This window comes from Prinia subflava, chromosome 17, assembly GCF_021018805.1.
Source record: "Prinia subflava isolate CZ2003 ecotype Zambia chromosome 17, Cam_Psub_1.2, whole genome shotgun sequence".
In the NCBI taxonomy this organism is placed as follows: domain Eukaryota; kingdom Metazoa; phylum Chordata; class Aves; order Passeriformes; family Cisticolidae; genus Prinia; species Prinia subflava.
The window spans coordinates 9,160,029-9,180,760 of record NC_086263.1 but is presented as its reverse complement, the minus strand read 5'-3'; the positions used below and the strand labels follow the sequence as shown (position 1 = coordinate 9,180,760).

At 41.8% G+C, this 20,732-nt stretch overlaps 2 protein-coding genes across 2 annotated transcripts; one reads left to right on the top strand and one right to left on the bottom strand.

Moving 5' to 3' along the window:
• Positions 1-112: 112 nt before the first annotated feature.
• Positions 113-10,728, bottom strand: LOC134559411 (cytochrome b-c1 complex subunit 2, mitochondrial). The gene is made up of 14 exons (XM_063414135.1): positions 10,551-10,728; positions 8,715-8,807; positions 8,428-8,577; positions 7,896-7,960; positions 6,903-6,959; positions 6,437-6,561; positions 5,634-5,731; positions 5,149-5,206; positions 4,894-4,989; positions 3,897-4,096; positions 3,539-3,619; positions 2,887-2,963; positions 1,206-1,359; positions 113-362 (listed from the first exon to the last, which is right to left on the bottom strand). Exons 1-14 carry the CDS (start codon positions 10,584-10,586, stop codon positions 279-281), a joined length of 1,374 nt encoding a protein of 457 aa, XP_063270205.1. The 5' UTR covers positions 10,587-10,728; the 3' UTR covers positions 113-278.
• Positions 10,729-11,269: 541 nt separating this feature from the next.
• On the top strand, positions 11,270-20,013 carry CRYM (crystallin mu). The gene is made up of 8 exons (XM_063414136.1): positions 11,270-11,449; positions 11,668-11,818; positions 12,803-12,865; positions 14,910-15,011; positions 15,837-16,020; positions 17,807-17,928; positions 18,792-18,876; positions 19,546-20,013. The coding sequence occupies exons 1-8, from the start codon at positions 11,277-11,279 to the stop codon at positions 19,608-19,610; spliced, it is 945 nt and encodes a 314-aa protein (XP_063270206.1). The 5' UTR covers positions 11,270-11,276; the 3' UTR covers positions 19,611-20,013.
• The last annotated feature ends 719 nt before the right edge of the window (positions 20,014-20,732 follow it).

Sequence of the window (20,732 nt, the reverse complement as noted above, 5' to 3'; positions counted from 1 at the left end):
TTTCCAAGACATTAAACCTGTATGTTTAAATAAATCATTACCTCCAGTGTAGAGAGCCAGATTAACCAGCCTTTTATATACCATTTTCCATGAAAAACACTTCTACACAAAATATATGAACTCAGCACTTTATTTGATGAGTGCAAGCCCACAATTACTCCAGATTGAGTTTCTGAAAGAACTGAATTCATAAATAACAAGTTAGTAGTAATTCATTTAGAACATGGTTGACTTAGAGCTCAGGTCCATCTTGAATCAAATCCATCCCAGATTTGTTTTTACAACTCATCAAGAAAAGGAGTATTTCCCAAATCTCCAGCAGCTGCCATTGATTTCTTCCCACTGACGAACTTCTTTGCAGCCTGAAAATAAATCAGGAAAGTGGTTATGAGGAAATATTTACTACAACAGTGTTAATGCTTTTCAGAGCATCAGCTTCAAGTTACTAAAACAAAGAACAAATCCTGCACTATAATATACCATGTAAACAATTCTCCTTTTGCTGGAGAAATCTAATTGCTTCTAATGCAGCTGCTCATTACTTTATAATCTAAACAGAAATGGCAGATATAGACAGTTGGATATAAAAGGCATGAACTCTAAAATAATTGTTCTTAGAATAATTATTACACCATAAAATGCAGTGTATCTCATTACTACTAAAGCTATTGCTAGTTGTTAAATACAAATAAGCAATGACTGTGAAAAAATCAAATTTTGTATCTCGGAATTTCTCTTTATGATGGATTTTTAGAAATTTGCTTCACATATAAGCAACAAGGTAATGTGCACTAGCAATGAAGTTACATCGGTTTATCATTGAAATCTTAATTGTTTTATTAAACACATCTATTATTCTAGACTCAGGAATCCTAAAAACCTTGACACAGGATCACCTGCACTGGAACTAATATGAAATTTACCATGACTATTAGTTGGCAATTTTAGTAAATTTAAGTGAAGACAATGAGTATTTTACATAATTCCCAGCTACACTAGTTTTGCAGTATATTAGAGTCTTCTGTTAATAAAGTAATTGAAGACATCAAAAGATACCCAGCTGGGATTTGTAAATGAGCTGCCTTTTCTATTTTTAAAGACAGTGTATGTGTGTGTTTATAAACACACAGAAATGAGCATCAGTCTTCCATCAAACCCCTGCCACAGTGCTTAAGGAACACCTGTAGATGCTGACACATACTTACATTCACAACATCAGCAGTGGTTACAGAGTCGATTTTCTGAGCAGCAGCAGATGGGGCTGTGTGTGTGCCAGAAACCAGCGACTCAGAGCCAATTTCGTTCAGCAACCCTTTTGAGGTCTCCACTGACATCAAATAATTGGCTTTCAGCTGATTTCTGCCATCAAACAAAGCATCAAGAATGAGCAAGCTTGTAAGTCCTGCTGTTACCTTCCCTATCACCCCATAAATACAAAGAGGTTTTGGTCCTTTTAAACTTCTCAAGATTCCATTTTGAAAGGTTTCCATTTTTTAATAGGGAAGGATTCTGTGGTTAGGAAAGAGGCACCATGAACAGTCCAAGCATGAAAATGACAGGTACTTGAACACCTCCAGTCTCCCCACACAGTCAGAAGATCTCTAGCTCAGAATTGTTTCTGTCTGAGGTAATTAATGCAGTTAGACAAACTATCAAGTTTAAACCTAATTTTCTCATCAAGAACAGACGCATGCGAGCAATTTTGTTCAAAGTGACAAAGAAGCAGTCAGTGTAAATGATCAGGCTCCTCCTGTAACAGTTCCCTGTTTTGTTAAGAGTTTGTTTTTTATGTTTCATGCAGAATCACTGCTACATACAAAATCCTTATTTTTGTAAGCCAGTCCTTCTATTCTGAAAACGAAAAGATAGAAAACAATTTATTCCAATAGCTCATTATTAAGTAACTTGGTATTTCTGATTGAATTGCAGAATCTGCAAATAGAACTGACTGGGTTTCGATTTGGGGTTTTTTTTTCCCAATAAAGGAAAAAGAGAAATATAGGAAATGTATGATGCCATTCCAGAAAGAAAATGCCCGAAAAAAACCCAGAAAACTAGCCACAGCAGCACTGTATGTAACTCCCTAATGCTAGGCAGCTTTGCTGAAAAAAAAAAAAAAGCAAACAAAAAACCACAAACCCCACAACACACAAAACAAATAATGCCCAGTAAAAGTCCAAAATCCACCATTTAGCTATTTGTGCCTAAGGCAGAACCAATCATGTCTAGGCTATTGTATTTTGTGTAACTACGCTTTATATGGAGCCTTGTATTTATACATTTTAATTTTAATTTTACTACTCAAGTCTGGACTATATTGTTGTTTTGCACAACTGCAGCTTTCAAAGCTCAATGCAGTTTAACCCTACCTGGAGACCCCCTGCTCCAAACATTCCTAGGGGCATGTATTTCCAGCACTTGGTGAAACATCACTGATTTACTTTACACTTGCACTGTACTCTTTTTCTTTGAAGATGGCACAGATTGCTTATTATAATTATTTTGGGAATTGCTCAATGTAACTGTAAAGGGAATTACCTAAATAATGCAATTTAGGATTCTAATTCAAATACATCTTAATACTACAGAGTATGATTAAAACAACAGCATCTGCTGACACTTGTTAATTTCTTACATTGAAACAGTCTTCAGAAAATGTTAACACTTTTCTATCACGTTTTTATTATGAAATAACACTACTGGAGAATCAGTACAGCTTTTAAAAATATTGACAGAGGCTCAGTTTTAATGCAGGACCGTGAGTAGTTCCCCACAGAAATAATCACAGGATAAGCTCTGCTGTACAGAATAGTCTGCATGTTTGCCAAGTAGCTGCATGTTAAGAAAGTTCTCTTTACAGCACACGAGAATTCTTTACACACTTACTTTGCCACTGTGACATCAGCATCGGTGACACCACCTTGAGCAACTGCCTTTACCTGGTTCAAAGCAGCTTTAATGACCTGAAGAAAATTAAATAATTTAAGATTTCTTCACACATCAAATTTCAACATGTTATTTCTATTATCTGATATCTTGGAATCTTCAAGGGAAAAGCAACTGACAATGTGAGGATTGTCTGCCTGAACATGATACTGAGCAGTTTTATAACAAAACTAAAAACACTGTATTGAATGCCCAAAAGTGCACTAAAACCAGTGTGGACTTTAACTGCACCACAGCATTAATTTATTAATTTATATGTTCTCTCTGTTTTTCATCAGAGAGCTCAGTTCTGGCAGCTTCAAGAGACAGCAGGTTCTTCAAGATATACTTAAGTTTACAAATGTATATCAGTAATTACAGTCAGCAATTCAAAGCATTTTACTAACTTCAGTTCATATTATGTATCTGTCCTTCCACAAAGCAAGTCCCATTCTCAGCTTACAGAACTAAGTCATAACTGAACGTGCAGCATTCTTATACAGGAAATCAGATGAATTTCCTATTTTTTTTTAGATGAATCAGTCACTATCTCAAATCCAGACACTACTTTGAAGGTTATGTTGTTAATGCTTAAATTCAAACAGCAACTCACCTCCCCAGCATTTGGAGCTTGGGATATGGTATAAACCCCAAAGAGCCCAGAATCAGAGTAATTAACATTAAATGCAGAAACCTGCAAAACAAACATTATCATCAACTGTTTTAACAGTTTAATCAGAGTAATGCAGCATGAAGCATTGGAAAATAATTAATATTAGGATCTAAAAGACTGTAATTCAAGAAGCCGAACTCCACCTGTGCTGGGGAAAGATCAGACTAGAAGCCCTTCCATTACACACTGTAATGTTTGCAAGAAGGAACCAAGTAAGATTCTAGCTGAAGGCAGTAACCTGTCAAAGGTAATACATGTTTTACTTAAAAATCAGAGTACAGTCATCCTTGGAACTTACATCAAATGGCTTATTGGTTACTTTGGCAACACTCTGGATCAGTTTGCTGGTAACATGGCCTCCCCTCTTGACAAGGGGCCCAGCACCTAAAACATACTGAAGGACACTGAAGGCATCTGCTTCTTTGCTCCCAGTGACAGCTCCTTCTGCTACAACAGCAGCATGGACAAGGCTATCACCCGTCTGCTTCCTGATTTCTCCTAGAAATACAACAGAATAAAAGGTAATACAGTGTTGAATTTGAAACTGCTGTACATGCAGATGCATGGAAAAGAAACATTTCCCTTTAACAAGAGAAGAGCCAGGGCCTGAAGTTACTGCATGTCCTCAGGAAGGCAGCATGAGGATGAAGGTAATTTTAAAAAGTCCTTTACATTCAAAATTTTTCTTGCTAGCACAAAACCCAGTACCTTACTATGGCCTATTGAGTCTCCATGTAACAAATACCCAGGAAATAGTGTACCTTCTGTTCATAATATTTATGCTGCCTTACAGAAACTGAAGTTATTCCAGTCAAATATTAAATGCTGGAAACTTCTTCTCCTTCATGTCTTTACAGAGACATCTGATACTCAAACTAAACAACAGCTGTTGGTAATGGTACAAGACACTGTCTGAAAGAGCTAAGCCTTGTTTTGACTTACAACATTTAACACATCTTCCCTAAATAGAAATCCTACCTCCACTTCCTGACAGCCCTTAACCTACTCTTACAGGAATCTTACCAAAACTGCCAAGAGAAAACATATGGCAGCTTGTTTTTCATTTTACAGAAAAAATGATGCCCCAGGTAAAACTCTGTTGAAGAGCTGGGTTCAGTTTTATCCCAGAACTTTCCATGGTGGAATCTTCTGCTTATTTAATGGGATATGCATCTGAAATATCACTTCCCATGCCCAGCATTTAGTGCAACTGTGTAGTTTTCAGTTGTAACTTTGAATATTACTACATTTATAAACAGAAAATCAATCACTCAGAATACAAGAAACATCCTTACCCCCCCTATAAACAGCCTTTGAACCAGGAGCACCAGCTCCACTCCGGATATTTAGGAATTGCTCTGCAACTTGCTTTAAGGTAGAGTGCTTTATACCTGCAATACAAGAGTTACTCCAAGTAATGCAATGACATTGAAAAGCTACAGCAGTTAAATGAAAGTGAAGACTATGGTAAGTTTACTTCTACAGAGAACTCAAATTTCTCCAGCAGTTTTCCCATATGCCCTGCAGTGTTCATTCAGGAACATACATACCTATTCCTACGAGAGCCATTCTTGAACTTGTGAAATTGTTCTCTATGAAATGGTGAAGCTGCAACAGTAAATTCACATTTTAGGGTATTTTATTTACAGAACAAAAATCGTGTGTGTTTTTGACATAGCCCCTTATACATCTTAAAGCAAATGCCAAAGCTTCCAAAAGGAACTGTCTATAGAATGTAACTTTAATGCAGTCCCCAGTGACAACTACAAAACCTTTTTATACAAGAACACCTGCATTTAATTGACAGCTTTACTGTCAAGAGTACCACTGACATTAACCATCTTTTAAAATGTGAATATGAGTTCTGTAACCCAGTATTAAAAGCTGCATGAAAATAAATTATTTCAACACCAGATCAATGAGGTAGTAAATACCGACTGTATATATACAAAAATAATTTTCTCTCATAAGTGTCACCACCTATTCCTGACAAAAAAATGGAAATAGATCTTTAATGCAATACAAAGAACCCTACCTGCTCAGAAGTAATTTTTCCAATTCTGTAGTCTGGACAATACAAGGGGTTTGCCAGAGCATTTTTATAAGCTGCAGCATGCAAGTTTTCCAGCACTCCTGAGAGGAAGAAAGTTTCAGATAATTAACTTAAGAGCCACATGTAATGAAGATTACAAATGACACTAAATGAAGGTGAACTGTGGTCCACTTTAAGGACCCTAAGATTTGGAAAAGCAGGTTATCATGAGAGTTAATAACAAAAGATATACTGGAATAGGCTCGATCTGACTGAGGCTTGGTGTTGTGTTTCCTCTTTGTTTTCCCTTAAACACAGGAATCTAAATTTACAATCCTAAAGTTGGAACCCATTTTCAGTGTGATGAAAATACATATTGTTTTTATACCAAAATAACCACACAAATTCAAGAAGTCTTCTGTAGGATGCTGTTTTCACACCAATGAGTAATACCTAAATATGGTTTTCAGAACATAAGCTTCAGTAAATATGTTGTAAACAACAGTCATGACTTGCACATTCTTTGGTTGTACTCGAAATGAATTAAAAATGTAAAAAGGAAGCTGTAAAGGAGAATGGTGTGAGATGTCCTCAGCATGTTACTTGCTAAATGTTATCACAGGCTGGAAAAACCTGTATATTAAGAAAAGTTCTGTAACACCAGAAAGATCATACCTATCAATAAGCTGAAAAAGTCAGTGTTCATGTGACAGAGCAACAGGGAAACTGTTCTTTCCACTTTTCTTTTTTTTTATTTTGAAAGAACTCCTGCAGAGCCAATACAGCAGATCAGAAAATACACTCACCAACTTGAGGATTCTGAAGTGCAATTGTTTTATCAACTTTTAATTGTGGCTGAAGATCAGCTACTTCCCATGGTCTGAACTCTGGTGCTGTGGTAACATTCAGGAGATACTCCATTACTGTATCACTAGATTAAAAAAAAAATTACAATGGCATTAAAACATATAACATGCACTTTACAAGTTGAAAGCAATCTAAGTTAATCTGTAAGCAACACATTAACAACCAAATGCATGACTCAGGCCATAGCAATTATTAGCACTGCTGACAAAGTAGGATAATTCAATTCTGTAGCATTTATATGCTCAGTAACATGACACAAAGTTGAATATTAATATAGTAATTTACTGATTGATTTGAAAAGCACGAGAACAGATATTCCTCCCACCCTGTAAAATGACAGGTCTTCACTATCAGGCAGTTTCAAAGAAGGCAGTAATTCCCTTTATAGCCCATCAAGATACCTACACGTGGTCTCGCAGACACTGAACAGAGTAAGCCATTTGCTCTCTTGTTGCGTGCACACTACATGAGAAAAAACCAAAATCCATTTCAGCAAAGAACACAGAAGTGAATTTTCACACAAATTCCCCATTGATCAAATTCATCAACAAGGTACAGACTGGAATAACTACTTAAATTAAATCTGCCTGGGATGATTGTTTAAACACATACACAGCAGAAACAGACATAATTAAAACTCATATCTTCAGCATTCAAGTAATAATATTCAAATTATAACAAGTGTCTTGTGACCATCAGAATTTAAGATACCACAATAATTCAAGGTAAAACAGCAAATAAGGTTGAATAGCAAAACATGAAAAAAATCTGTATTAAACAAAGCAATTTAGAAATTACTCTTTGGGCAGAAAACATAGTTGATCCTGTCCTTTTTCTTCAACATATTTGTTAGCGACAGGACTAGAAAACAGCAGAGCCATAAAATGCTATTTTTAACCAAATTTTAGATAAAAAGATCTTACAGGATGATTTCAAGATACACTGAAAGAAAGCAGGTACAGTGAGATCCCTCTTTTATTTCTCTTAGTCTTGTTTTCTAGGCTTAAAACCCTCAAATCACAAAAGCTAACTACTTGTCTGTACTGTTCCCAAGGTTGCAATCTATTCACAAAAGATGGAGGAAGAAAAAAGACCTACTGCCTTCAGAAGTTTATTCTCAAAGTCTGCAAAGGCAGAAAGAAAATTAACCTTCTAGACAAATTATATTTCTTCCATGTGCACAATATTTTTATTTTGTTTATTGAAAGGTGTTTTTAAAATACAAATCATGAGTGCACCCTTGAAACTTAACAGAACAAAAAGTACAAGATCTTATTTGACAACTATTCAAGTACCACTTGCACCTACACATTGTTGTGTATTTTCCTGTGTTTCCTTTAGTCCTAGAGCTCATTTGCCTCTCTCCAACACAGATTATCTTTTTATGTGGCTACAAACCTCAGGCTGCCCCCAACAGCTTCAATGCCACGAGTGATCCGGAAGGAGGACGCTCCTTTAGTGGTCTATTAAAACAAACAAACAAAAAGGTACAATTCTAGCTATTTAAAAAACAGATACTGAGTTGATGGCAGCAGTAAGACAAACTACTCAGAAATATTCCACACATGCAGAAAATTGAGTTGGTATCAGCCACCTGGACTGATTTTTACTCCAGCTTAAATAAAATTAGTTATATTATATATAACTAATATTATATATAATATAGTATATTATATTATAGATATACTATATATATCTAGTTTAAGACACCAGAGGAAAGCATAATTATAAATGAGTATTACTTCCCATCTTCCAGGAAGCAGTATCATTTCTCCTGCACTGAACCACATAACCAAGTACCACTGTACATTGTTCTCCACTTCATAAGATCTCTTACGTTAAATTTTACCATACTATTTATTTTTGCAATAATAAACCTTTGATTATTTCACCAACTGTCAGCGTAACAACAAAGGCAATAAACACCTACCAAATTGGATGCAAGACGAAGCAGATGAGTAGCTCCCAGGTTACTGGTGGTTTCGTATCTGCTCCCTGTTTTAATAAACACACCAATTCTTGAAGCCGGAGAAAAGTTTTCCAAGGATGCAACAACTAAGCCATTTGGTAATTTTGTGATCTGTATTAAAAAGAAAAAAAAACCAAACTTTTATTTTCATTCATTGGAAGTACAATCACAGCTCTGCTTTGACCTAGTTTTAAAAAACAAATTTAAAAGAGAGGAGAAAAAAAACCAACCTGTATTTTTATACTGACCTCAAGAGCCTGAGACTCTGGAGATAATTTCACTTTTGCTGCAGTTGCTGAGGGTGAACTTTTAGGAGCTACTTTAAGTGAGTAAAATCTCTTCTGGAGGAGAAAGCATAAGAGAATGGATTTCCTTAATTAGTTCATCACATTTCCTTACATACTGAAAAACCCGCTGATTTTAAAGTAGAAATACAATGAAGGACTTCAAACACTGGAGTAAAAACAGTGATTCCCTTGTAATTCCTCTGATTATTTTTTACAGCAGTCAGAACCTGTGCTATGACATACAGGAACTCTGGAGTTTCAAGAAATGGCACTGTAAGAATCTTTCCTCCCCTCCTCTCTTTGCAGCTGTGCAGTGGGCAGCCCTCTCAATGTCACACAGTCTGTAGGACACCTGCAGAGCCATTAACTGAACCAAGAGCCACAACAATCCACATATGCAGCACAACACCTTGGAGGGAACTTTGAATTCCTTAGGTGTAGGCAGAGCTGGGGAAGTCCAGCCTGGAGAAGAGAAGGCTCCAGGGAGACCTCACTCCAGCCTTGCACTACCTTAAAAGAGATAGAGAGGGACTACTTACACAGGCAGATAGTGACAGGACAAGGGGAAATAATTTGAAACTGTCAGACAGTTACATTAGATTTTAGGAAGAAATTCTTCCCTGTAAGGTGGTGAGGCACTGGAACACATTGTGCAGAGAATTTCTGGATGCCTCAGCCCTTGAAGCCTTCAAGGCCAGGTTGGACAGGACCTGGAACAATCTGGTCAAGTGTAAGACATCCCCACCCATGGCAGGGGGCTGGAATGACATGATCTCTAATGTCCCTTCCAACTCAAACCATTCCAGGATTCTAGGATATTAATAACCTGAAGCAGTCCTTCACATGAAAGAGGTGAATATCACAAGAGCCCTGCCTTCAGCAGCCGGCAACAGAAATTACAAGACTATTGATTTTAAATCTGAAATGCTATTACTTTCCACCCACTTTAGAAGTTGCTTATACTAGTAAATTTACATATTATTCTTGTTTTCACATTAAAAGATAACTTAATTCCCATGCATCCCAAGGTGAAAACCGAGTGACAGAAGCACCACTGCACTCGGCTGTACGGATGCCAGTGATGTCATTCCCATCGCTTTATCAGAGACTGTTCATTGTATGAATCTGGGGAAAACTCCTCCCTCACCAAGGGTTTGGTAAGATACCTAGTTTTAAACTCTGTGTCTACTTATTTATGAATTACTATTGCATATTTAAAACTGACTCACAAACACGCTGTCACTCCGAGGTCATTCTCCATCCCGCTCGAGCACATTTCCAGCAGACATCCGACACAGGTTCTACCCAGCTGTCCGCCAGCTCCGAGAGCCTTTGGGCAGGACAAGCCCTCTGCCCCCTCCCCGCCTCTAGGACACCAAGCGCCAATGCCAAGGGCACCACCTTGTCTCAAGAGCTGAAGCTTTTCCAGCGCGGCGGGATCCGCTCCCCTCCCTTCTCTCCGTGCCTCTTTGGCCGCTGCCGCGGCGGCTCTGGCAAAGCCGGGGGGGCTGCGGGGCGCTCCGGGCCCGGCCCGCGGCCTGTCTGACCTTCAGCCGCCGATCCCGCTGCGCCACCCGCCGGCCCGGCCCGGCCCGGCCCCGGTCCCGGCGCCCACCCCGACCCCGCGGGCAGCCCGGCAGCCCCGCTGCCCCGGCCGCCGCCCGCCGCCCCCTGCCCGGCTCACCGCCCCGGGCTGGCCGGGGTCAGGCCCGCCCGCAGCTCCCGGGCCCAGACAGCGGCTGTCACCGCCAGCAGCGCCTCTCCCGCACCGCGCACGACGCGTCCGGCTCCGCTCACCGAGAGGGACCGCGCGGCCACCGGGAAGCCCTTCATCGTCCCGCGCCCCTCGGCTCGGCCCCGGCCAGGACAAGATGGCTGTCCGGAGGGAGACGCCGCCTTCCCGGCACGCCCCGCGCCGCGCTGACCTTCCAGCGAGCGCGCCCCGAACTCGACTGCTCCGGCGGGCGGCAACCGCGCCACCGCGCGGGCACCGCGGGCCGTGCGCCTCCGCGGCGTGTCGCCCCCTCCCGGGCACCGGGGGCCGTGACACCCCGCGGCGCGCCGGGTCCCGGAGGCGACGCTCCCTCGGGAATGTGCCCCGGGAATGGCTCTCCGGGACGGCCTCTGGGCGCGGGGTCCCGCTGGCGGCTGTCCCTCGGGACGCGGGGTCCCGGGGTGTCTGTGCCCAGCCTGTGTCAGGGTCGTTCCGTGGAGTTCGCAGCCGCTTTCCCCCCGAGCGCTGCCTGGGTGAGGCGGGAGCGCGGCGGTGCCTGCGGGTACGGCAACGCCCGGCGCGCCGGGGCCGCCCCCGAGCAGGATGGTAGTGCGGACATCGCGGGGTGTCCGCCGCGCCCGTGAGGGGCGTGGGGCGCGGAGGCGGAGCCGGGACCGGCGGGGCGGTTCCGCGGGGCCGCCCCGCCGAGTTCTTAGCAGCGGCGCGGGCGGCGCGCCGTGTCGCACTCTCGGAGTCCGGTCATCCCGTCCCGTTCCATCCTAGCCTGTGCCGTCCGCCCGGCTGTCGCCATGGGCTCGACGCCGCCCGTGTTCATCGGCGCCGAGGAGGTGGAGAAGCACCTGCACCGCGCCAGCCTCCTGCTGCCGGCGCTGGAGACCGCCCTGGCCGACTTCTCGGCGGGCGCGGCGGGCGGGGTGGTGCAGCCGGTGCGCACCGTGCTGCCCGTGCCCCGGCACGGCGGGTGAGCGCACGGCGGGGCCACCGCGGCGTGCGGGGCATCCAGCGGGGACAGCGGCAACGGGGGCCGCACTCGCGGCGGGGAAGGGACCGGGTGGGCGCATCTGGAGCTCCAGAAAACGCCCTTGGTACCGGGTTACGGATTAACCGGCCGGTAGTGGCGTGACGGTCGCAGTCCGCTGGTACGAGCTCCCGTGATAACGCAGGTAATTCTCCCCCGAGGTACCTTGGAGTCATGCCCGCGTACAGTGCTGCAGACGATGCGCTGACGACCAAGTTGGTGACTTTTTACGAGCACCTGAAGGACTCCTCTGTGCCTTCTCACCAAGCGACTGTGCTGCTGTTTGAGCCCAGCAATGGTACTTTGAAAGCTGTAAGTGTCGTGTGTGCTGCGTTCGTCTCTGCTCGTGCTATCAGTTCTCGCTTTTGCTTCTTGGAAGCTGGAGCTGGTGTCAATTGGCATGAGTTTGCCAACAGGATTTGGCCTAAAGCTGCCTATTTTCGCTTCTGTTAAACTATACGTGCTGTGCTATTTACTGATAGCTCAGAGGGTAACTGGAAGAGAAAAATTATTAGAAGTTTATCTTGCATTTGAAAGTAAAAATATCCCCCAGCTTGCTAGGTAGGGAATGGATCTGGAACCATCATAAGTCTCAAGCTGAAAGAGATTCAGAATTTGCATTGCAGGGAGTAGTATTCAGTCTGATTACTTTTTCTTTATTTAAAGAATTAAAGGAATTTTTAAAAGAATAGTGATGATTTGCATTGCACATTATTGCTAATGATTTATTAACGGGACAAAACTGGCCAAGAAAACTATCTCGGGTTCTTCTACCAAACCTCTTGGGTTTTTTGCCTCATAATTAATATGTATGCAGTAGTTATTGGACATTGAGGCAAGAGTGTCCCATGTGTGATACACATTTGAGGAATTCCATGGTTCCCTGTCACACCCTGCACCCAGGACAGTGCAGACTGGAGAACCACTGCCAGCTTGCACTGGGCCCTGGTCTTCCTGGGGTGCAGAATATTGGAGTCATATCCATGTGTTCCCTGTGCTGGAGAGCAAGGGAAGTGCAGTGCAGCAGGAGCTGGGTGAATGAGAGGTGGCTCTTCTCTGACCATTTTTGCTCCTTTTGTGCTGATGGAGTGATATGGAACAACTGGAATAAACAGGGAATCTGCCCAGTTTAAACATGGCTTTGTATGGTTTGTGGTTGCTGTAATAATAGTTGCCAATTTCTACATGTGCATATCTTTTCTATCTGTAATATCACATCATTCACAGATTGTATGAAATTGTTTGATATTCATTAATTTTCATTGTTCACTTCAGTCTGTTTGAATTTTTTTAAAGGTCCTGGATGGCAGTGTCATTACAGCAAAACGAACAGCTGCAGTTTCTGCCATTGCTACCAAGGTGTGTCTTCTGTTCTCTAAGTGGGGCTTGGAGCTATAAAATAACTAGAAGGAATGATGCAAATGGCTTTTCATCCAATATAGCTGTAAATGAAATTTATTGTAACGTATGCACTTTCAGGGAAAACTTAAACTCACTGTTTCGAGTCAGTCATGTCTGGCTTTAACAGTGTGTGATTGAAGAAGAAACCTGAGCTATATTTTTGTGGCTTCTATTGCACCCTCTTCTAGGAATTTACTGAGCTGTCTTTTGCTGTATTTTCTTTCTTTTGTGTGTGTGCTAACATGTCCCTTTATAGCTTTGGACGATGTAGCTGTGGTGATATATTGAATTTTATTTAGATAGATGCCTTCTGCTGTCAGGACAGGTGGGCTGCACTGGACATGTAAAAAGAGGGGAAAAAGCATATTTTCATTTCTCTAAAGATAGATGATGCCCAGTATAGATGGATAACTTGTCCAAAAGTGTCTGTCAGTGTCTCTGTTGTCACTGGAAGGTGTCCAGATGACTGTCCCTAACCATGGCCATGAACTTCAGTGTCTAAAGACAGGTGAGGTGTATCTGGCTGTGTGTTGCTTCATATCAGTTCAATTTCAGTTGGAAATTGTTTTGTGATTCTTTTTTAAAAGCTGTTTTTGGTTGGGCTGCTAACAGAAGGAAGAGAGCAAGTGACCATGCATTGCACAGCAGGTTTTTATCCCTCACCTCAAAGGCTGAGGCAATAAGAAGAGGGCCAGAGCTGAAAAATACTGTTGTTTGTCCCTCCTCAGCTTTGCATCAGAATGAAGGCTGATCTCAGCATTTTGTTAGGGGCAGTCTTCATGCCAGGGTGACTCTATCCATGGCAAGGGAGCTACACTGGCATAAAATTGGGTGAAGGACCTGTCCCCAAGAGCTCGTCCTGAACCAAAGGACAGAGTGATTTACAATGAGCTCCTTGGACAGGGGGTTACCTCATTCATTTTGGCCATTCTGTGTTTGGTCAGCTCTGGTGGGTTTTATGCAGTCCCTGCTGGCTTCAAAGGAGCTTGGCTGCTGAAGGTACTTCAAGATCAGATCCTTCATTGTCATCTGTTGTTTTGGAAATTTTCAGGAGTGTTTGAGTTTAGCTTGTGTTTGTCATTTTGTCTTCTTTATGGCATTTGTTTTTCAAAGATCCATGCTCCCATGCAAAGGGCCTTTGAAATCAGTGCTTCACAGTCTTTAAAAGGCACATTGAAACAAATTCTTATTACTGAAAAATGGGCTCAATGAGATTGTTTTCTGTTTGTTTGCAGCAGAATAAACCTTGAGAGCCTAGACAGTTCTAAAGTTTTTCAGGCAGGAGTGAGTGGCCACAGCAAATGCACAAGCAAGCCACAAGGATAGATTAGGGCTGGACTCCAGCAGCTCTGTCTTCCCCTTTGCCAAGTGAATCACAGAAAAGAACAAAACCAGAAAGCCAGAATTGAGTTTTATTATTTGTTCCTCAGAACCATCCCTGCTTTTACAATGTTTGTGTATTACGGATCTTGCAATGCCAAGATATGCTTGTGGTGTGATTTATGGCTTCATAAAAGAGATGGAAAAAGAATTCAAAGAGGTGGATTAGTGTGGAGCTGCCAGGACCAGTTTGCCTGTGCAGCTGCCACTCTCAGCACTGATGGTTTTTGGGATTCTGAGCCCTGTTTTCAGCTAGTGCAGAACATCAGCACTGTAGTTATACACTTAATCAGCCACAAAGGTGTGTTAATATTGGAGTGTGATGAGGCCCCAGAACTTGTTGTTCATGCTGTTGCATCTTAAATGTGAATCTCGAGTCAGACAATTCAGCACTGGAATTAAGCCAAGATGTGCTTTGGTGCTACTGATGCTTGCTTTTGCATTTAAAAAAAAGACCAATATATATATAGTGATTATTGAATATTTGCTTATATACTTTTTTGTTATTTAAAAGGACTAATAATACTGCTTTCTTTCGAAGTATTTTGATATATATGTAATAGCTGTTAATATATTGTCCTTACATATTTTCTTTTGGTTTTTTATTTCTGATACTCTTCAGTTGTTAATGCCAGCTTTTTCAGAAGTGCTGTGCATTTTGGGAGCTGGTGTTCAAGCATACAGCCATTATGATATCTTCACAGAACTGTTCACATTTAAAGAGGTAACAGACACATCTTAAGAGGATACATTTATTTTTTTTTCTCTGTTATGTTGCAGGATTCATTATTAAAAAAGTACAGCCAGTGAAGCTGTATCAGGTCAGGCTGGGAGGGAGTTCCTGTTCCCCAGAGCAGCCCTCACAGTGCTGTGCACTGGCAGCTCAAGGGTTCTGATATCACCTCAGTGTTTTGGCTACTTCTGAGCAGTGCCCACACAGCATCAAGGCTGTCTCTCCAACATTTGTTTCTGCTCTGTTAAACTGCCTTTATCTTGACCCACATATTTTTCCACCTTATATTCTCTTCCCTGTGCTGCTGGGGAGGGGATCGATGAAAGTTTTGTGAGTACCTGGTATCCAGCCATGGTTAATCCACCATAAAAGTTAAGGTTAATCATATTTTGGTTCTGTTTCCCCAGAACCCAAGAGTAGTTGGAGAAGCAAGAATTTCTTGCTCAAATGTTGGTATTTAAAAAGAAAAAAAAAAGGTTAGAATCGAAGTTGTTTCAGATAGCTTTTTGTCTGAGAAGATCCTACTGTATATGCCATACTTGGATAAGCTTTTTGTGACTTTCCCTTAAATGTATTTTCCAGAAATATTTGCATTTTATAAGAACAGCTCTACAAGGAGATGTTATTCTGGCCTCACAAAACGGACATTCAAATGCAGCTGAACACTCATGAAATTTACTCGCTTGTATACCAACATTAAAGTGGAAAAAAACCCCAACCTTTAGGAAACGTTTAACTGTGTACTGACAAATGAAGAGTTCTGTTTGAGCAAGGAGAAGTTCTCCAGGTTAATCCGTCCTTGTTTTCCTGCTGCAGGTGAGGGTGTGGAACCGCACGCGGGAGCGGGCGGAGCGGTTCGCGGGCGCCGTGCGCGGCCCCGTGCGCGTCTGCGCCTCCGCGCAGGAGGCCGTGACCGGCGCCGATGTCATCGTGACAGTCACCATGGCCACGGCTCCCATCCTGTTTGGGGACTGGGTGAAGCCAGGTGCCCACATCAACGGTGTGTTCTCTTGCCATTGTGTCACCGTGACATTCTCCTGGTTTGCTGAGCCTTCATACTAAAGTAGAAGTGTGCACCTTCTCGCGCTCGTTCATGTAGACAAGAAGATCATGTTTTGTAAATATTGCCATTGTTTGGAATTCCTTCTCCAAGAGAAGGGGAGGTTGTGTAACAGCCCCTTTGACCAATGTGGTTGAGAGGTGGGAATACCACTCTCCAATCCATGGTCACCTTGCTAAAAGTATATAATAAGAAGTAATGAACAAAGTGAGAGATTCTCCCTGCTGCTTCTGCTCTCCCAAACTTTTGGCTCCGTTTGTCTTTTCAAGCGAGGCTCACAGAGACAGCCATTGTGTACAGCAGGTGTTTGTTAGCACTGTTTGGCATCACCAGCTGCTGAAGAGCAGTTCTCCTGCTGGAATGAATGTTCTTTATGTTTAGACTTCTCCTCTTTAGTGAGGACCACTTTTCCCAGCCCTGTCCTCCTGGAGCCAGAATGCCTGCATAATCCAGCAGGGGATTCTTGCTAGAGCGTGGGATTTGTTCTTTTCCCGTATGCTCTTTTCTCTTAATGGTGCATCATCTTTGCCCTCATGTTGTCATTGTTCTCACCTTGCTCCTCATTTAAATAACTTACACAAATGTTTTTACTTCTAGGTAGTTGCTGCTCATTGTTACATTGCCCTGGTGGTGTCATCTTTTCTTCCACCAATTTTGTAGTTTCCTGTATTTGTTTCTTTTGGGCATGATCACACTAATTCACTTTTTTTACTTGAGTTATGAAGATGCAATAACTGAGTTAAGAACATCATAATTTAACCTCTAATTATAGTGAGGTTTGGAGGGGTGCTCTTTTTTGTTGCCTGCCTTGTAATGATGTTGCCACACTATTGTTTGGAGTCTCTGGATGTGCCTCTGTTTGTTTATTTTTATTAACTGTGGGCCTTGTTCAGATGACCTTTTGCACTTCCTAGATAGCATGGTAGTAAGACAAAAGCAAGTTCTCAAAGGGAACAATTTAAAGAAAGGTCCCACATTCCAGCAGCATCCTACCAATTTTTCAAACTCGATTTAGTCCTTTGTCATTGAAAGTTGTTGTCTGTGTTGTGTGATGGCATGGAAGCCAGAAATACAGCAAAATCAATTAAGGTCCACAGTCACTGAGGCGACACAGACACAAAGACCTCTCTCCTTTCCTTGCCTTTTTTTACCCATCATTGAGGCATTTCTACTGTTTGATGAGGCATTTGAGCAACAAATGCAAATTTAACAAATGCAAATTTATTTTTCCTTAACAGTTGGACACGTAAAAATAATCTGAATACAGTATAAGTGGGTAGTCCTTTTAGTTTTTGTTGGGTTTCTTGTTTGCTTGTTTTTTAAGCCCATAACAAATTGATAATGATCTTGGTGCTGTATATAAAAAATTAAGCTCCGTGATTTGTTTTCAGTTTCTCTGGGTAAGTGATAATCTAATAAAGGTGTGTAAAATTAATTTGGTAATGATCTGAGAAAACAAGGGTATAAGAGATAACAGACAAAGGGAGAAGACTTTCTTTTGCCTCAGCTACTCAGACTCTTCTGACAAGGATATTTTTATGACATACCAAATCTTGAATGTTTGTTGTACTATCAATCACTATTTCTCCGAGGTTAACACTGGAATTTTTGTATATTATATTTCCATAATAGTGTTGATATTTACTTCACATGTGTCTTTTGATCAAAATGTGGTTTGAATTTGTTTTAAACATTGCTCCTGAGTTAATCAGTTTTGTTGCTTTAGCTGTTGGAGCAAGCAGACCAGACTGGAGAGAACTGGATGATGAGCTGATGAAGAATTCTGTTCTGTTTGTGGATTCCAGAGAAGCTGCTCTTACAGAATCAGGAGATGTTATTTTATCAGGGGTAAGGCTTTCTGAAATGATGGGCTTTATTTTTGTTGGGCTGTTGGCTTGCATTTGAAATGAGTTGGTATTGATGATGTCCTGTACTGAAACCTTTAGGGCATCAAATGTAATTGTTAGCACTTTCTAGGCAGGGGGTGAAAGATAAACTGGTTTCAAGTTGTAACTGCTCTGTCTGTGACCAAACCATGCAGCCTCTGTATCTACCATTATGACACCACATTTCAGTAGCATGTTTTCAGCATTGCCTTTTGATGAGAACAATGTATTGCTGTTGAAAGACCTACATTTCCTGCAGTGTTTGGTTATCACAAATATTCTTCAAATCTATTTATTAAAACCTGTGACTTTCTTCCCATGAGATTTCAGTGTGATTGACACTGAATGGACCAGCCCAAAGAATGGACCACACAAGCCAAGCAGACAATGATCTGCACAGATTTGCCAGCAGGGACTCTTTGAGGTTCAATGGGGTTTTCTTTTTCTCTTTTAATGTGTCTACACAATAAATATGATTTACACTTTTGAGGTTTAACATAAGAGCTCCAGATATGGTAATGTGTGTGGAATCCCATGTGTTTTGTTGGACAAGTAACAAGCTAGCCACTGTAAAAAAACTGTGGTGGCTGAGGAAAGTCTGCCAGCTGTTTTTCTTTGAAAACCATTCTGCTCCTCTGATTTCTGTCCAGTTTCTATATAATTTGTCTGAATGTTGATCTGCTTCACCATGGAAAGTAATCAGTTTTGGGATGCAGCACTGGAGGAGTTCTTTCTTTTGAAGTCACTCAGAAGAAAAGGCTTTCTTTTCCTCCTAATGTATGTATGAGTATGATGTTTTTGTATAAATATGTATTTCTTTCACAGGCGGAGATTTTTGCTGAGCTGGGGGAGGTATTGAAGGGTACAAAGCCAGCCCTGCCTGAGAAAACAACAGTGTTTAAATCATTGGGTAAGAACAGCCCCTCCTGTGTCCAAGTCTGACAGAAAACAATGCCTTGTTCTTTATTAGGTCCCCCATGCGTGGGAAAGCTGCTGATCATCTTCAGAACCGCTGTGGCAGCGCACTGTCCACAAGAAAGTACACTGTGATTTGCATTTCCCCTTTTTATTTCCCTTCTTATTTATCTAGCAGGACTGATGTAATGAAAAGTGATAGGAAAGCAGGCAAACAATGGAAGTCCATTTTCCATTTCACAGTTGTTCAAGACATGAGTGCAGCATTTATGAGCAGAGCTGCAGCCCGACTGCCCTGCTGTTCCTCCCGTGGGGTCTGTCTGACCTGGGACAATGTGACAGTGTCCTGTGGGGCTGGGCTCTGGGAAAGGGTGGCACTGGGGATGAATTGTCCTGCTCTGAGCTACATGACATCTCCAGAAGGGCCCAGTTGTGATATGAACACTGAAAATTAGATTCCTACTGTGACATTAGCTTCTTACAGCACACCCATCACCACGTGGTGGCTGTGGGCTTTGAATGTAACACTGCAGGTGTTCGGGATGGGAAATAATTCCTGTTCCTGTCCAGTTAGATAATCTCCTGAGTCTTCCTGTTCCCTTCTGAAGCAAAATTATTTGTACAGCTGAATAACTGTTTGAGAATAACTTCAATTCTTTTTCAGGGATGGCAGTTGAAGACACAGTAGCAGCAAAATTTGTTTATGATGCGTGGTCAGCTGGTAACTAAAGAGAGAAGTCTGCAATGCCAATGAGGCCAAGAAAATTGTTTGCACTTAGTTTCCTCTAATCCAGTGTTAACAAGAAAGGCACCGATCCTATTTGAATATGGCCCTTCTAGAACATTCAAGAAGGAAAAGTAAAATTTCAGCAAGAAACTAATTTCAAAAGTCTTCTAATTCCAAGTATTAGATACTTGCAGTATTGCTAATAAATGTCTCTCTTTTGTAACAGCAAGTATTAGATGTTTGTAGTGATGCTAATAAGGGTATTTTTACATATTTTGGTATCATTCTGGAATCAATGCCTTTCCTCCCTAATTATTTATGTAGCAGAAGCCTGTGTGTAGATGTAATGTTTTTTTTAGAGGGATAATTCATTGTGGTGTAAAATAAATCAGTTTGAAGAATGGACTCTGGCATAATATTTACCTGTGATGGTATTTAAAATGCAAATGTGAGTTTCAGTGCTCCAGTGACAGTGACCTTGTCTTCAGCCTCCTAGGTGCACAGCCCACCTCTTAATTCCTGGACACACCTTCCCTTCCAGCTCACACTGAAATCACCATTTTCTTTTCACCCCTTGCAATCCACCTTGCTTTGCCCGGAGACTCAGAGGCTTTTTATTGAAGAGCACAGTTCTGAGTGGGTGTTATGTAAATAACCAGACCTCTGTGGTTGGATTTCTGCTCAGTACCTCCCTCAGTACCTGCCTTGCTGGGATATTCCCATTTTCATATTGCAAGGAGTCACACAGAATGTGAGAACTAATAGGTGTTTGGATTGAACTTTTATCTGTATTCTGTAGGGAGATTTTGCTATTAATCTATGGTGCCTCTAAGTTGTTTTTCTGAGTTCCTTGAAGCCTGGAACCACACAAACTGATTTCAAGTGTCCAGGCAAATAGTTTCAGTTTGGCTGTACCATGCTTCAGTTGCCAGTTGTTCTATTATCAGAGATATTAGCTGGGGCAGGAATTTTCATGATCCTTTCCTGGCAGAAGAGCCCACTGACATAAGGAAAAGTTGCAGTTTTGTGCTGTTATGCAACTGCCTTGCAAAAGAGTGAGTATCTGCTGAAAAACAGCTATTGCCCTGGAAACAAATTCGTGTCTCAGGCTCACAAGTTGTGCC

What these genes read in the sequence shown, in the direction of transcription:
- CRYM (XM_063414136.1), top strand. Translation starts at nt 11,277, where the DNA reads ATGGGCTCGACGCCGCCCGTGTTCATCGGCGCCGAGGAGGTGGAGAAG. An exon ending in GCAATGGTACTTTGAAAGCT is followed by an intron (nt 11,819 to 12,802) that starts GTAAGTGTCGTG and finishes ATTTTTTTAAAG; the next exon opens with GTCCTGGATGGCAGTGTCAT. An exon ending in GCCAGGTGCCCACATCAACG is followed by an intron (nt 16,021 to 17,806) that starts GTGTGTTCTCTT and finishes TTGTTGCTTTAG; the next exon opens with CTGTTGGAGCAAGCAGACCA.
- LOC134559411 (XM_063414135.1), bottom strand. Translation starts at nt 10,586, where the DNA reads ATGAAGGGCTTCCCGGTGGCCGCGCGGTCCCTCTCG. An exon ending in TTCGTCTTGCATCCAATTTG is followed by an intron (nt 7,961 to 8,427) that starts GTAGGTGTTTAT and finishes TTGTTTTAATAG; the next exon opens with ACCACTAAAGGAGCGTCCTC. An exon ending in AAGCTCCAAATGCTGGGGAG is followed by an intron (nt 2,964 to 3,538) that starts GTGAGTTGCTGT and finishes AATTTTCTTCAG; the next exon opens with GTCATTAAAGCTGCTTTGAA.